This window comes from Balaenoptera acutorostrata, chromosome 8 (genome assembly GCF_949987535.1).
Source record: "Balaenoptera acutorostrata chromosome 8, mBalAcu1.1, whole genome shotgun sequence".
NCBI lineage: Eukaryota > Metazoa > Chordata > Mammalia > Artiodactyla > Balaenopteridae > Balaenoptera > Balaenoptera acutorostrata.
This window is the reverse complement of record NC_080071.1, coordinates 87,120,905-87,137,753: the sequence shown is the minus strand read 5'-3', so window position 1 is coordinate 87,137,753 and position 16,849 is coordinate 87,120,905. Positions and strand designations below refer to the sequence as shown.

The window sequence follows — 16,849 nt, the reverse complement described above, 5'->3', positions numbered from 1 at the left end:
CAACTACTGAGCTCACACGCCTAGAGCCCGTGCTCCACAACGGGAGAAGCCACCGCGATGAGAAGCCTGTGCACCGCAACGAAGAGTGGCCCCCGCTCACCGCAACTAGAGAAAGCCCACGCACAGCAACGAAGACCCAACACAGCCAAAAATAAAATAAATAAAATAAATAAGTGTATAAAAAAATTTTTTAAAAATTGCTCCACATCAAAAAAATCTTAAAAAAAAAAAGAAGTGTACTGCTAACTGCAAAGTTGTTTTTACACTTGGGGGAATGCAGAAATAATATAGGTGGAACATTACAAATTACAGCTAAAAGGATTTCACCAAAAGTTCCTGACTCTAGCCTCTCTGGTCTGGGCTTCCTATGCTTAATCCTGAGAACGTATTTCACTGAACATCCTCCTCCTCCTTGCTTAAGGGCTAAAGGTATACTGACCTCTTCCATGAAGCTTCCTCTTGCCAGCAACAGGTCTGAAAAAGTCATCAAGCAAGGTGGATCAAAAAATGCCTCCCTAGATTCAAGCGGGTTATATGGACTATGAGAGCCTGAGTTTGTTGATACCCATTTCACTTGGTCCTCTGTCCCCTACACCCTCAGGATGCATCAGCCTTTTCTCTAAACCAAGCACTGGTGGAATTTAACCATCATGGTCCATACCCCAATATATCAGGGGCACAGGCCTCTCTGCAGTCTCCTTACCTGACCTCTAGAGATCCTCTTGCTGACCTCTAAATGTTGGCTTGCCCAAGAACTCAGGATTCAGCTGCCTTCTCTAGCTACACTCTCTAGGTGACCTCATCTACTGTGTGGTTTTAACACCTATGTTGATAACTCCCAAATTTACATCTCTAGTCCGAGTCTCTTCTTGGAGCTCCAGACTCATTTGTCCAAATATCTTCTTTTGTTTGTTTCTTCATTTTCAGTATTTTTTACCGCTTTATTGAGGTATAACTGACATACAATAAACTACATACATTTAAAGTACACAAATTGATTGGTCTTGACATACACAATTATGAAACTATCCCATCAAGATAATGAACATGTCCATCACCCCCAAAAGTTTCTTTGGGGCCCCTTGGTAATCCCCCTGTCCTACTCCCACCCCAGGCAACCAATGATCTGCCTTTTGTCATTATAAATTAGTTTGCATTTTCCAGTTTTATACAATGGAATCATACAGAGTGTATTCTTTTTTGTCTAGCTTCTTTCACCCATCATAATTATTTTGAGATTCACCCATGTTATTACATGTATCAATACTTCATTAATTTTTTTTAACAGCTAAATTGTATTCCATTGAACGGATATACCAAAATTGGTTTCCATGATGATGGACATTTGAGTGGTTTCCAGTTTGGGACTATTACCAAAAAAGCTGCTATGAACTTTCACATATAAATCTTTATGTGAACAAATGCCTTAATTTCGCTAAAGTAAATATCCAGGAATGGAATAGCTGGCTCATATGTTAGGTGTATGCTTAACTTTTTAAGAAACTTCCAGACTGTTTCCCAAAGTGATTGTACCATTTTATATTCCCACCAGCAGCATATGAGAGATCCTTGTTCAATATTTTTGCCAACACTGGTTATGGTCAGCCATTTCGACTTTAGCCATTCTAGTGATTTTGCAGTTGTATTTTGTGCTTTTAATTTACATTCCATAATGACTAATTATGTTGAGCATCTTTTCATATGCTTATTTGCCATCCATATATCTTATTCAGTAAAGTATCTGTTCACATCTTTAATACAGTTTTTAACTGGGTTTGTTTATTATTGACTTATAAGAGTTCTTATATTCTAGATAAAAGTTTTTGGTGAGATAAGTGTTTTGCAAATATTTTCTCCTAGTCTGTGGCTTGCTTTTTCATTTTTTATAACTGTCGATTGAAAACTAAAAGTTTATAATTTTAACTAAAAATTTATTGATTTTTTCTTTTATATTTCATATTTTTTATATTACACTTAAAAAATATTTGCCAAATCTAAGGTCACTAAATTTTCTCCTCTATTTTCTTCTAGAAAGATTACAGTTTTTACATAAACATTTAGATCCACGATTCACTTCAAGTTAATTTCTATATATGGTACAAGGTAAGGGTTGAAGTTCATTATTTTTCATATGGCTATACAATTTTAATAGCACATCTGTTGAAAAGATATTCTTTCCCCATTGAATTAACTTGGCGCCTTTGTAGAAAATGTATTAATCATACATGTATGGGTCTATTTCTGGATTCTCTATTATGTTCCATTGATCTATATGTCCATCTTGATAATATCAAACTGTCTCAATTACCAAAGCCTTATAAGTATTGAAATCAGGTAGTATATGTCCCCCAACTTTGTTGTTCTTCATTTTGGCTATTCTAGGTCCTTTGCCCTTTCAAATAAGTCTTAAAATCAGTTTGTTAATTTCTACAAAGAAGCCTGTTAGGATTTTGTTTGGAATTATGCTTAATCTACAGATCAATTTGAATAGAATTGGCAGCTTAACAATATTGAGTCTTAATTCATGAACACAGTATTTCTCACCATTTACTGAGGACTTATTTAATTTCTCTCAATAATGTTTTATAGTCTTACACATCTTTGGTCACATTTAACCCTAAGTATTTCATATTTTTCATCCTATTAAAAATGGTACTTTAAGAAAGTTTTCAACTTCCAATTTTTCATTGCTACTATATAGAAATACAATGGGTTTTTGTATATCAGCCTTCTGTCCTTCAGCCTTCCTAAGCTCACTTATTAGTTCTAGTAGCTTTTCTTGTAAATTCCTTAGGTTTTTATACATAGAAAATCATACAGTCTGAGAATAAAGAAGGTTTTCCTTCATCCTTTCCGATCTAAATGTTTTTTTCTATTGCTTTATCATACTGACTAGAATCTCCAGTATGATGTTGAATAAAAGGAATGAGAAGGGACAGTCTTACCTCATTCCCAATAGTAGAAAAAAAAACATTCACTCTTTCACCACTAAGAATAATGTTAGTTATAAGTATATCCTAGATATTCTTCACCAGACTGAAGAAGTCCTCTTCTATTGCTAGTCTACTATGAGTTTTTATCATGAATGGTTGTGGACTTTTGTCAAATGTATTTTCTGCATCTATCAAAATGATGGCATTTGATTTAAATATGGGGTTAACTTTAGCCTGTTAATATGGTGAATTACACCAAATTACTTTTCAGATATTAAACCAACCTTGCACTCCTGAGATAAACCCCACTTTCTCATGTTGTATTATCCTTTTAATACATTGCTGGATTTTTTTTAATTTAATTAATTTATTTTTTTTTATTTTTTATTTTTTTGGGCTGTGTTGGGTCTTCGTTTCTGTGCGAGAGCTTTCTCTAGTTGCGGCAAGCGGGAGCCACTCTTCATCGCAATGCGTGGGCCTCTCACTATCGCAGCCTCTCTTGTTGCAGAGCACAGGCTCCAGACGCGCAGGCTCACTATCTGTGGCTCACGGGCCCAGCCGCTCCCCGGCATGTGGGATCCTCCCAGACCAGGGCCCGAACCCGTGTCCCCTGCATCGGCAGGCAGATTCTCAACCACTGCGCCACCAGGGAAGCCCACATTGCTGGATTTTATTTGTTAATATTTTGTTGAGGACTTTTTCACCCATGTTTGTGAGGAGTACTGGTCTGTAGCTTTCTTTTCTTAAAATGTCTTTTCCTGGTTTTGGTATTAGGGCAATGCTGGCCTCATAGAATGAGTTGGAAAAGGTATCCTTCTCTTGCTTTTCCTGTAAGCATTTTTGTAAAATCAGGACTATTTCTTCTTTAAATGTTTAATGGAATTCATCAGTAAGTGAAACCATCTAGGCCTCCATATATTTTCAAGATCTCTATTAAAATGTCTAAAAAGAAATTAAAACTTAACACAGCCATTCCATTAACTCTTTAACCAGTCAATACCTCATACCTGCTCTGGTCAGCTCTAGATCCATCTGTCTTGCTAAACACTCTTCTATTTCTTTCTAGTCTATCCATTCTCACCCCTTAAGTCAAAGGGATCCATCATCTTTTTTGTTCCTTTGGCTTATCTTTACTATAATGCTGCCTATTTACTCTCTCTAATGACCTCTAGGAATACTTCCTTTGGTTTGACCAGACCCTAATGCACTCTTCCTGTCATCTTAAACCTGGTCAACACTGCTAGATGATGCTTTCAGGAAAAGAGGAAATGACCTAAATCAACCTATGTTCCTAGGACCTGGAGCCAACCCTTAGCTGTGCTTTCAAGGACTCAAGTAAGGAGACTATCCATAATTGTCAGCAACTAGGGATGGGAGTTGGGGGGGAGGTGAAGAGGTAGATCTGGACTAGGATAATTCACTCTCGTAAAACACTCTGTACTTAACTTCGCAGCATTAATCAAAATTATCCTTAAATTTGTATAAGTGTGAGTAGTATCTGTCTCTTCCTACCTGCACTCCCTACCAGACTAAAAGCTCCATGAGGGTAACAACTATGTCCATCTTGAGCATTAATAATTTCTGTGCACCCTACAAATTCCTGACACATAGGTCTTACTCAATTACTATAGCCCTATCAGATAAAAAGAATTTAATTTATGTCTCAACAAAGCTCTGAGATAAGGTAGTACTTCCCACATTTCTGGAAAAAATTAATAATAAAAACTTGAGCTGCTACCATGCGTCAGGCACTATTCTAAGATTTCTACATATATTCTCATTTAATCCTATGACAAACCTATGAAGTTGGTACTATGATTATTCTCATTCTACAGATGAGGTATTTGAAGCACAGAGAGGGTATATAATTCACCCAAGGTTATACAGACGACTGGCAAAGATGAGCTTCAAACCCAAGTAGCCTAGCCTAAAAGTCCACTCTATTAATCACTCTGCTGTAATACCTCTCACTGAAGAAGACACCAAATTCTTCAGTAGCAATAAATTGAGCCAAATAAAATAAAAGATATGATATAAAGAATACTAGGAATCATGCAGCTCAATATTAAAAAAACAAACAACCCAATCAAAAAATGGGCAGAAGACCTAAATAGACATTTCTCCAAAGAAGACATACAGATGGCCAAGAGGCACATGAAAAGCTGCTCAACATCACTAATTATTAGAGAAATGCAAATCTAAACTACAATGAGGTATTACCTCACACCGGTTAGAATGGGCATCATCAGAAAATCTACAAACAACAAATGCTGGAGAGGGTGTGGAGAAAAGGGAACCCTCTTGCACTGTTGGTGGGAATGTAAATTGATACAGCCACTATGGAGAACAATATGGAGGTTCCTTAAAAAACTAAAAATAGAATTACCATATGACCCAGCAATCCCACTACTGGGCAAATACCCAGAGAAAACCATAATTCAAAAAGACACATGCACCCCAATGTTCACTGCAGCACTATTTACAATAGCCAGCTCATGGAAGCAACCTAAATGCCCATCGACAGACAAATGGATAAAGAAGATGTGCTACAAATATACAATGGAATATTACTCAGCCATAAAAAAGAATGAAATTGGGTCATTTTGTAGAGGCATGGATGGACCTAGAGACCGTCATACAGAGTGAAGTAAATCAGAAAGAGAAAAACAAATATCGTATATTAACGCATATATGTGGAACCTAGAAAAATGGTACAGATGAACCGGTTTGCAAGGCAGAAATAGAGACACAGATGTAGAGAACAAACGTATGGACACCATGGGGGGAAAGAGGGTGGGGGAGGGAGGTGGTGGTGGTGGGATGAATTGGGAGATTGGAATTGACATATATACATTAATATGTATAAAATAGATAATAAGAAATTGCTGTATAAATTAAATAAAATAAAATTCAAAAAAAAGAAAAGAATACTAGGAAGAAAAATTCAGACTTAGATATACAAGTTACCAGTTTTATATGACAATTCAAAGAAATTGTTGCTATGAATCATTCTAGTGCCTGATCCTTATTTAAAACAATAGTCAAAACAAAACTAAATCTTCCTTTTCAGTTGACAGACACAGATGGAGACTAAAACCCAGAATATTCTCATGTTAAAAACATTTTCGTCTGCTACCAAATTTCTGTTTTATAAAAATACACAGTCTATTTTTATCTGCCAAGAGAAGTCCCATCACCAAACTGGACATCACAGAACTAGATATGTGTTGCCTGGGTTCTCCAGGAGAGGCAGCAGGAATATGTGAAGACTGCACCATCTCTATGGCTTTGTCTTTCTAGTTCTCCCAGCATTAAATGTGGGATATTAATACGCATCAGGTTTGAATGTCCCCTGCAAGCTTTTTTTCTATCCTAAAAATTACCAGAAACCAATGCAAAGCATGTGACAGGGAAGACAGATCACAGGGGAGGGAACAAGGTGAACCAAAATCATTAAATGTCTGCACACCCAATGCTTCTATGTCCCAAGAATTCTGTGGTCTGCTTCTGAGGCAACCAAGGGCTTTAGGGGTCTGTGACTGCTTTAGTTAATGATGTCTCACTGATGCACTACTGCAAAAGGCCCTGAGAAGTCTACAGTTATAAAAGGAAAATTTAACTCACCTTCCACTGTTCCTCTGGAAGCAGATTCACAACCACCAGATCCCCATTCAAGGCTCTATTACGAGCAACAACCCCATCAATAAAAATGTCTCGATCACCATCCTAGGTTGGAGAAGGAAACAAAGTAGTCAGTTTACCAAGGCTTGGAACCAAAAATTACTTCCTTGGTTTAAAAACCGTAGACTCTAAAATCTGTCCACTGAGTTAACAGGAACACTAGTATTTAGCCACAAACAGACCTAGAGGAAGCTCAGTCTCTTTGGAACTAATAGAAATGGTAATGAACACAGAAGAGCAGGTTAACATAATACTAAAAAATCACCAAATAAGAGAAGATCTACTATAGGCAGGCCAAAACCAAACAAACAAAAATACATAAAGCAGAAAATGAGGACTGCATGCTTTCATAACTGAAATGAGAAGGGAGTAAGTTACCCTTTTTTGTTTTAAATACAATAAAGCATGATGGTACCTTTTCTACATGACTGAATTTTTGTAAGGGAAAGGTAAAAAGTAGACAATTTGCAAGAAAACAGAAGAACAACAACATATTGATATAATCCCCGAAGAAAACCAACCAAGAGCAGGAGCAACAACCAGCTCCAGGAGTTGAGTTCTCTAGGAAAAAACCAGCCAAGTCACACTCCCCCCAAGAAGTGGCAGAGAGAGCAATGTGGTTGGTTGGTTTGTTTTCTAACTGAAGTATAGTTGATTTACAATACTGTGTTAGTTTCAGGTGTGCAGCATAGTGATTCAGTTATTTTTTTTCAGATTATATTCCATTATAGGTTATTACAAGACATTAAATATAATTCCCTGTACTATACAGGGAATCTTGTTTGCTTATCTATTTTATGTAGAGTAGTTTGTATCTGTTAATTCCATATTCCTTAACTGTCCCTCTCCAACCTCTGGTAAACATAAATTTGTTTCTATGTCTGTGAGTCTGTTATATATAGATTCATTTGTATTATTTTTTAGAATCCACATATAAGTGATACCATATAGTATTTTTCTTTCTCTGTCTGTCTCTGTCTTCACTAAGCATTATATTCTCTAGGTCCATCCATGTTGCTGCAAATGGCAGTATTTCACTCTTTTGTATGGCTGAGTAATATTCCAATGTATATATACCACATCTTCTTAAGCCAATCGTCTGTTGATTAGCACCTGGATTGTTTTCATGTCTTGGCTATTGAACCCAGGTCCACAGCAGTGAAAGCCCCAGTCTTAATCACTGGGCCACCAGGGAATTCCCCTCAAGCACATACTTAAAAACAACCCGCCTGAAGCAGTGTAGCCCCAGTGAACTCCCTAGGTATCGACTGCCAAACTTAATTAGTTGCCAGAGTCTTCTTATTAAGCCAAATTACTTGGTGAAAATAATTAAATGGAAAAGGTAGCTAAGAAAAGCATGCCTTCAGCAATAAGGTTCCATGAAAAAATTAAACATTTTCAAAATGTTTCATCAACAAACATGCAAAGACGTGGATGGACCTAGAGACTGTCATACAGAATGAAGTAAGTCAGAAAGAGAAAAACAAATATCATAAATTAACACATATGTGTGGAATCTAGAAAAAATGGTACAGATGAACCAGTTTGCAAGGCAGAAATAGAGACACAGCTGTAGAGAACAAACGTATGGACACCAAGGGGGGAAAGGGGGGAAGGGGAAGGGGGCAGTAGTGGTGGGATGAATTGGGAGATTGGAATTGACATATATACACTAATATGCATAAAATAGATAACTAATAAGAACCTGCTGTATAAAAATAAATAAATAAAATACATATATGCAAAACAAACAAACAAACATGCAAACATGTACTCTTATCCTTTCATCCTTCCAAGAGTTTATATTATGTGCTTCTTTTCAGAGGATAAGAGAGAAGTAAAATGTTAATTTTTCTCAAAGGAGGTAATAGCAAACTGGCTTGGAAAGCCACCACTCAAAATTTTCTACTAGAGACAGTTGATGTTACGCTCAACAGACTGCAGGTGATTACTATGATATTTTAAATAAAGATAAAATTAGCACTGCAAATTCACCACCACACTCACAGAATGGGATTTCACATACTCAATATTTTTTTTACAGTTTCCAATTACAAGCCATTAGAGATCTTTAGAACAGTCTTTCTGTTCAATTTCCAATTTAGCCACAGGCTGGCAGCTGTGGCCTGCACACTTTGCCAAACCTGACCCACCCTAGTCCCTAAGGAATAGCTACTGTGCCAGCCACAAGACGGTTCGTGATAAGCTTCTCAGAGAAATAAGAAGAGGCAACCAGTAAATAAAGAGTGAACAACTGAAGTGTGGCACAACATCATCAACTGCCTTCTGCAATTTATAAAGTAATGGGATCTCTCCGACTTCTCTACAATGAAAATAAAGCTGTCTAGAGGTCATCCGAACCCATCATCATGTGTCAAAACGTATGCAATCAGATGCCTCTTTCGGAAGCAGCTACACCACTCTTAGCTTAGAGAGTTAAGAGGGTAAGATGTTGGTATTGTCATGTTTCTATCCCAAGAAACGAAGAGAAACAGGGCTGAATTGAACCTTGAACAATACACAAATCTATAGATACTGAATCACAACTCAGCTCTTACTTGATTCATTCAGAAGCCCGCATCTATTGCAGAATCTCTTATTTTAAAGATACCTGAGGACAGCTCAATATTAAAAGTTTGAGTCAATCCCTCCTAACTACTTTTTTTTTCCAAATGAACAAACTGTAATTGTTTTCCCAAAGATACATTTTTTTAATATACATCCATCATACACTGTAAACAAAAAAAGCAGTGTACATGAAATAAGAGAAAATAAATAGCATAGGTATTTATAGGAGAAGAAAATCCATAGCATAGGTAAGGAGGCTCTAATCTGGAGCACAGCTGAGTTTCCAGCAGTATAACCTCTTAACTACTTTTTAAGGCCAAAGAATTCATTCCTTCATTTGAATGCCAGAAGACTTGCTCTACCTATCAGAAAGAATAGAAAAGAAAGAAAAATGGATAATGATCAACCTGCTGGAAATATAAAGGGATCTGGGGGTAATCTAACTAAATATTTAGGAGGCAGGAGTGGGGAGGACAGCCCAAGTATACTATGATGGTCCGAACATCCTCCACCGATGGAATAGCTCCCTTTGGACCAGAAATAAATTCCACAGATGTACAAAGAGTGCCTCCCATGATGAGATGCACAAAAAAGCTACAGAACTCCTTGCACCAATATAATTCAGAATTGAAACTGTGCTTTTTATAAAAAGCCAGGTTTTTACATCTGGTCCATTTCTCCTCTTTATCTTATTCCCAAATGGGATAAAAAGGCACCTCAATAATATCAATTTATCTTGGTTTTTTGAAAAAGTTACATGGTTTTATTCTTACTTTTATTGAGAACAAGAGAACACTAGCAGGTACACACAGAAGTAACATCCCATGTATTTTGAGTTTGTCATAGGAAAATGAATATCAACTTTCTATCAGTAGAAATTATAATAAACCTAAATCATGTTCCCCCAAAACAAAGTACTTTTTTATACCTGATGATCAATTCATTGTTTCTAGCCTGTTGATATATGTAGATATTTTAACACAGAAAGTGACACTGTATAATTTCTCAACTGTTTTTAGAGTCAATAAGAATAAACCTAAGTAATTTCATCAAATCTAGTCTATTTTTGTTTCTCCAAAAACTTTAGAATTTTAAAGTTATGAAGAACATTAGACAATATTTAATCCACCCCTTCGTTTTACAATTAAGGAAACTTTCCGTTTCTTATTGTCAGAGCAGAGGCTTCATCTTCTATCAATTCCTATCTTTATTCTCCCTGCTAAAGCAGGGACAGGTAACAGTCAGGCCCTGGTTCTGATATCCTACCTTCTAGTCTACGTGTGAGCATTTTTCCAGTTCATACAAGTTCACAGTTGACATGGGCACGAGCTACGTATACTCAGAAATCCAGACCAGTGGTGGGATTTACCTACATGTAATTCATTGCCTCTACTATCTTCCCCTTCAACTGCTCTCCATAATGCTTCTAAAACCTGAAACTGACCAGAAAATCTACAAAACTAGAATGCAGGATTGTGCCAGTGTCCAAAACTGGAGTATCTACAATCACTTACAGCTGGGCCTTGATAGAGCTTCTGTAGTCTCTTCTTAATTACTTAGAGGTGAGTCATTTAGCACTTTTTCTCCCTCTGAGACAATTTTATTACTCCATCAGTGGCCAGATAAGAGAATAAAAGAGGTATAAAAATAAGCCAATCCTAATATCACAACTGTGTAAAAAATTCTAAATAGGACATGCCAGGAATACAATTTCAAGTGGGAGAACAACTTGAGCTTTTGAAACATCAATAACTTTTGCTTAACTTCCTTTAACAAGCCAGATTAAACAGTGGCAACACATCACTTGCAAATTTAAATCACATGAACTTAACTTGCAGGAACATAACTAGGCCCACACGTCAGAGGACCTCTGCTCTGGCCCTCCTCCGACCACACCCCTCCACAACAGGTAAGGAGTTCTCAAGGCTAAATGGGTTGTCATCAGCCCCAAGCCCACTTCCAGGGCATATATGAGCACCTTCCCCAGCTCTGTCTTCCCAAACGCAGACCACATCCCAGGTGGCACCCCTAGACTTGACAGGTGGCTAATGGGTGGGTATTTCTAAGGGGTATGGGCAGAGCTTGGACATGTGGGATAAGATGCTCACCTAGAGGGCAAGGGCCCTTGCTGAATGGGGGGGAGGAGGCAGGAGGGCAGCACAGAGGGGACAGGGAGCAAGAACTGGGAAGGGAAGAGGGGCAGGCCAGAGGTGGACCCTCTCCATGCAGCCACCTTTCAGCATGGAGCTCCGAGGAGTCTGAGAATTCTACATCTGAACCCCAGTACAAGTACATGGAGGTATATTTGGCAAGGAATATATTTTATCTGTCATGAATGTACTTTACTTAACAGTTTGTTAGTTGGATTTATAACTTTTAAATATTTAATATAAGGTATGTGTGCCTCCATCTGTGTTTTGTCCTAGGCCATACACTCGTTAGGAGCCGGCCTAATAGGGATCCAACTTAGCGAAATTCAATACTGTGTACTCAGGAAAGAGAGAAAGCAAGCAGAAAAATTTTCAAAATACTGTATGTAGTTCCACTTATCATTCCCATCGATGAGAGCAAACCTCAGTGTGCAGGGAGGGCAATCTGCTCAGTTCCCAGGTACCTCTCAGGGTGAACTCCTTACTGCACTGGGTATGATTCTCGTGCTTAAAAAATCCATGTTTTTCACACAATGGGGCCCCTAGTGTAACTGAGCTCCTTCAACTGGTGTGCCAAAGAAGAAACAATCACCCTTTCTAACGTGGAGAAAATGCTGGTTATGCTAGACTTACGGAGAGATGGTTACTCCCTCTCCCACATGGCATATTCCTGAGAGATTTTCATGGGTAATTTTTATGATTATTGAATGTGAATTTCACCTTATGAGCAAACTCTGAAATCTAACACCCACGTAAACTGTGCTTCCACTGTGTGATGGAACAGCTCCCGCAGCTAAGTTACTACCTCAAATCTGACGCTCAATTCTATAATCTAAGCAGCAGGGTCAGCAATATATACCATGTTCTGTCACAGGAACAGAAAATGACTAAGAGAGAACAAGGTGACATGTGACATTTTTTATCTAAGCCAGTGGGTAAGACCTAAACTTAAGATACAAATGTGAATCCTTGGCTTCAGGACAAGGGCAAGGGAAAAAAGGACAAAACTGAGCTTCAGAATAGGTCTTAGGTTATTGAAACAACAACAATAATAATACCTATGAAGTACATGACTGAACTTGTATTCTCATTAAACTTGTCATTTCACAAAATGAAATATGTTAACTGAAATATATGTATTCCATTTCCTCATCTATGAGCCGAAGTTTCTTCCTATAATCTCTTCCACTGTGAAAAATCTAATTCTATGGCTATCCTATTTATGGCATCCTGGAAAAGTTAGGCCAAGAATTTAAGACTATTGCTCTCCCAGCTTTGCACAATCAAACCTTATCCAGAGACCTGCTGCTAATTATATGTCAGAATGAACTTCCCTTAATGAGAGAGAGCCTATTAAAATGAGTCATGAACCTAAGAAAGACTACAAAGAGCCAATGGTAAAAAGCCTTGTACCAAGTCCTATCACCTGCATAAAAGTGAAGTGAGAAACTCTGACCAGAAAAAAAAAAAAAAAAAAAATACACATTATTTTTGGACAAATTTGCAGAATAGCTCATGCAGTAGATTGAAAGTAGATAGCATATTTGTTTAGGAGAGATTAACTTAAATCAGTGGAAAAACCCATAAATCCTTTTAAGCTATAAACCAAGGGTGTCCAATTATAAGAACTGGTGGGTGTCTGTGGGTTCAGCTGCTCCCTGCAGCCTAGTAACAAATGCCATCCCTTTCACTGGAAGTGTGATTTTTAAGACTGGCAGAAGGGGCTGTTAACCAAAGGCAAATTTTGTTTATTTAAATTTGAAACAAATCCTTGCCCATCCTCAATTTTGTTTTACTACTCTGTTTTCTAGTTAGAATATATGATTTCAGTTTTACAGCACATCTAAAAAATTAAATGTGACATTAGGTTTATTATAAAGTTATTGAACTTACCGGGGAAGGAATGAAGGCTTCATGAAACTTCTTCGGATTAATTCTCAATACACCCTTTAAAATAAAAAATAAAATCTGTGAAAATTTAACTAGTTACACACTTATGATCTTTCCATACATATGTTACTAGTCAATAAAAAGTTTAAAATTAATTAAACAATTCGATCTAGGAAACAAGTTAGATGTATGAGAACTATTCATTAAATGCATGAAATATGATTTATACTGATGTCTGTACCACAGAGTTCCATCAAACACTAAAAGCTCACACTGGCACCTTGCAGTGAACGGGCAGAGGTGAGAAGCAACAGAGTTTGGCGTGGAGTGGGAAAGTGGCAACTACTGGGATTTTATGTGCCCTTATATGCTAGTCTTCAAATATAAACCTTTACTTTAAGAACAAGGTTACGGGGGATTATGCCTCACTACACAATGGCCTTTTTTAATTCTATAAGACCTTTCCACAATTGCTTGCTTCTGTGACAATTTTCAAAATGATACAGGTTGACTTCCAAGTTGAATACTTAGTCTCGAGGGGCTGGATGCATATTTTTTACTCTGGTCCCTCTGCAGAGCTGAATGAGTCAATAATTCAAAATGGTCCAGAACCAGCTCTTAATTTAAGTGGGAATCCTGGCTCCAACAGCCAGGCTACCCAGTCTGCCTTCAACTTCACGTCAGTCCAGCATCAAGTCAGGGTCTGCCTCTATTTACGCACAGGGGTGCAGGTGGGGCCGTCTTCAACAGCAGTTCAGTATTTTAGGCTCTTGCAGGAAGCTGTAACCCTCCCCACTTACAGCTGCATCTGAAGGCCACTGGAACACATGGATGGAGGCAGTTATTTTCCTAAGAGCCAGACTCAAAGGGTGTCTTGAGAAAGTGTTTTAAATAACACCTCTCCCCTAAAATACTGAAAGACTCAAAGATACACAATTAACAAAATAGGTGAGGGCATAAAATAAAGCAGAAAATAATTCTTTCTTTCGCTGGTACACCATGTTTAAATTACAAATTTCCATGCAACAGTTTATACTACTGTTAAATCCCACACAGACTACTACAAATCCTCATTCAGTCCTTAATTTAATAATTATTTACTGAATTCTGATTATGTGCCAGACCCTGAGACAGACAATGTGGAAGAGTGAGAACCAACCTCAGTCCTTGTTTATAAAGTAAAACATGAAGAACGCCACAAGTGAGGGGGCAGCTTACTTTCAGCTGGGGGCACTAGGCAAGGCTCCAGAGATGGTGTCTGATCTGGTCCTTGATGGAGGAGTAAAATTTGAAGATAAATCAGAAAGGAAATATAGGCAAGAGTGACTAAGAGGGCAAATACTCTTCTACCACCATGCTGTATTAGGGTAAGAGACAGAGGGACTGGGAAGTAAGGCAGGCAAAGCTCCCAGAGGCCAGTCCCTTTTTTATGAATGTCACTGCAATTTCACTTTTAGGGCAGCTGTTTCTTGTTGCGGGAGGGAGGAAAAGGCTTATTATATTTATCCTCAATATTCATCCACTCACTCAACAAATATTTCCTGACAATTAGCATGACAGGCACTATGCTAAGTGATGGGGTCACAATGGAGAGCGAGTAATAACAGATAGGCTCTACCCTCAGAGTTTACACTCTAGTGAGAGGAAATAAACACTCCAAATAAATAAAAGTAAACTCACTGATTTTTTAAAATTCATTTTCTGACCCAAGTTTTTTTTCAACTGCTAATCTTCTATCATCCCTTCAAGCTCAGTGAATGGTTAGTACATGAAGAAGTATAGAGATGAGAATGCCTTCTGCTTTGAAAGTACCTTTAATTACAGAGCACTCAGAGATGCCGCAGCTGGACTCAGGGGAAAGAAACAGGTTGCTCAGGGCTGTATCTTGCTCTATTTTGTTTGTCTGTGTGTGTTTTTTTTATTGAGATATGGTTGATGTACAATGTTATATAAGTTACAAGTATGTAACATAGTGATTTGCAATTTTTAAAGGTTATATACTCGATTTATAGTTATTATAAAATATCTCGACTCTACTGAAAAGAACAACTATTAAAAGGACCAAAAAGATTCTATTCTTGATTGTCTATCCCAAACTTCCTGATATAAAAGCATACAAGGAGGGACACATGCCTTGTTCAAGAAAAATGTCTGCAATTTGACTGGAGCATACTCTTAAGAACTGGACCTCAGAAACAGATCCCTTGAGAGTACAGATCACACTAAGATAGAAAAATCTCTAGCAGAGTCCACAGCGGACCACAGTCATCCCCACAGCCTGAAGAAGCTGTCAGCAAAGCATCTCAAGAAATGGCCTTGTAACTGAAAGAGACTTCTAGCAGATGTCTTGTCTTACTCACCTACATACATAAGTCCAGAACTTCCATTTCCATATTTCTATGACCATCGCCTAATCTGCCCCAAACCCTCATCCCTCATTTTCCTCCTCAACCTTTTCCTAAGCCTGGAACTGGTGGCTCCAAATCCTCCATCTCTTTTCTGAATGCTCTGGTGCCTCCTTGCCTCCACTGAAACCTGATGTGACCAATTCCCTTCAAGTGCTCTCAAAGGGGGCCGATTTTCTCTCTCCTATCCCATATAGCTCAGGGACCAGAAGAAGAATGTTTCCCCCCTGCTTCCCCACTACAGCTTTAAAAATTCTCCCATTCTCTATCAAAATCCCCAGATACTTAGAAGTTCATGTCAGTGGCTCCTGCTATACCTCCTTGGTGCTGGCATCTTCAAACCTTCTGATCGTACTCCTGATTTACTAATGTTGCTTTACAACAAATGCTAAAGAAACTTCTCTAGGCGGGAAACACAAGAGAAGAAAAAGACCCACAAAAACAAACCCAAAACAATTAAGAAAATGGTAATAGGAACATACATATTGATAATAACCTTGAATGTAAATGGATTAAATGTCCCAACCAAAAAACACAGACTGGCTGAATGGATACAATAACAAGACCCATCTATATGCTGTCTACAAGAGACCCACTTCAGACCTAGGGACACATACAGACTGAAAGTGAAGGGATAGAAAAAAGATATTCCATGCAAATGAAAATCAAAAGAAAGCTGGAGTATCAACACTTGTATCAGATTTTTAAAATAAAGACTGTTACAAGAGATAAGGAGGGACATGACATAATGATCAAAGGATCAACCCAAGAAGAAGATATAACAATTATAAATGTTTATGCACCCAACATATGAGCACCTCAATACATAAGGCAAATGCTAACAACCATAAACAGAGAAACTGACAGTAACACAGTAACAGTAGGGGACTTTAATACCCCACTTACACTAATGGACAGATCATCTAAGCAGAAAATAAATAAGGAAACACAAGCTTTAAATGACACAACAGACCAGATAGATTTAACTGATATTTATAGAACATTCCACCCAAAAGTGACAGAATACACTTTCTTCTCAAGTGCACATGGAACATTCTCCAGGATAGATCACATCTTGGGTCACAAATCAAGCCTTGGAAAATTTAAGAAAATTGAAATCGTATCAAGCATCTTTTCTGACCACAATGCTATGAGATTGGAAATCAATTACAGGAAAAAAAACTGTAAAAAAACACAAATACCTGGAGGCTAAACAGTGCGC

The 16,849-nt window shown here is 37.8% G+C and overlaps 1 protein-coding gene across 5 annotated transcripts in view; it reads right to left on the bottom strand.

Annotated features, from left to right (window-relative positions):
- Nucleotides 1–16,849, bottom strand: part of DIS3L2 (DIS3 like 3'-5' exoribonuclease 2) — a 386,722-nt gene that overhangs the window by 299,218 nt on the left and 70,655 nt on the right. For 4 of the 5 annotated variants that reach the window (XR_009009011.1, XM_007184723.2, XM_007184727.3 and 1 more), the window contains 2 exons: nucleotides 13,226–13,279; nucleotides 6,558–6,659 (listed from right to left, as the gene is read on the bottom strand). Coding sequence is in view for 4 of the 5 variants with exons in the window: in XM_007184723.2 (XP_007184785.1) it covers nucleotides 6,558–6,659; nucleotides 13,226–13,279 (156 nt within the window). In the remaining variant the exon portion in view is untranslated. Of the gene's footprint in view, nucleotides 1–439; nucleotides 475–6,557; nucleotides 6,660–13,225; nucleotides 13,280–16,849 lie in introns of all 5 variants that reach the window. The other variant, XM_057551239.1, reaches the window with a different exon arrangement.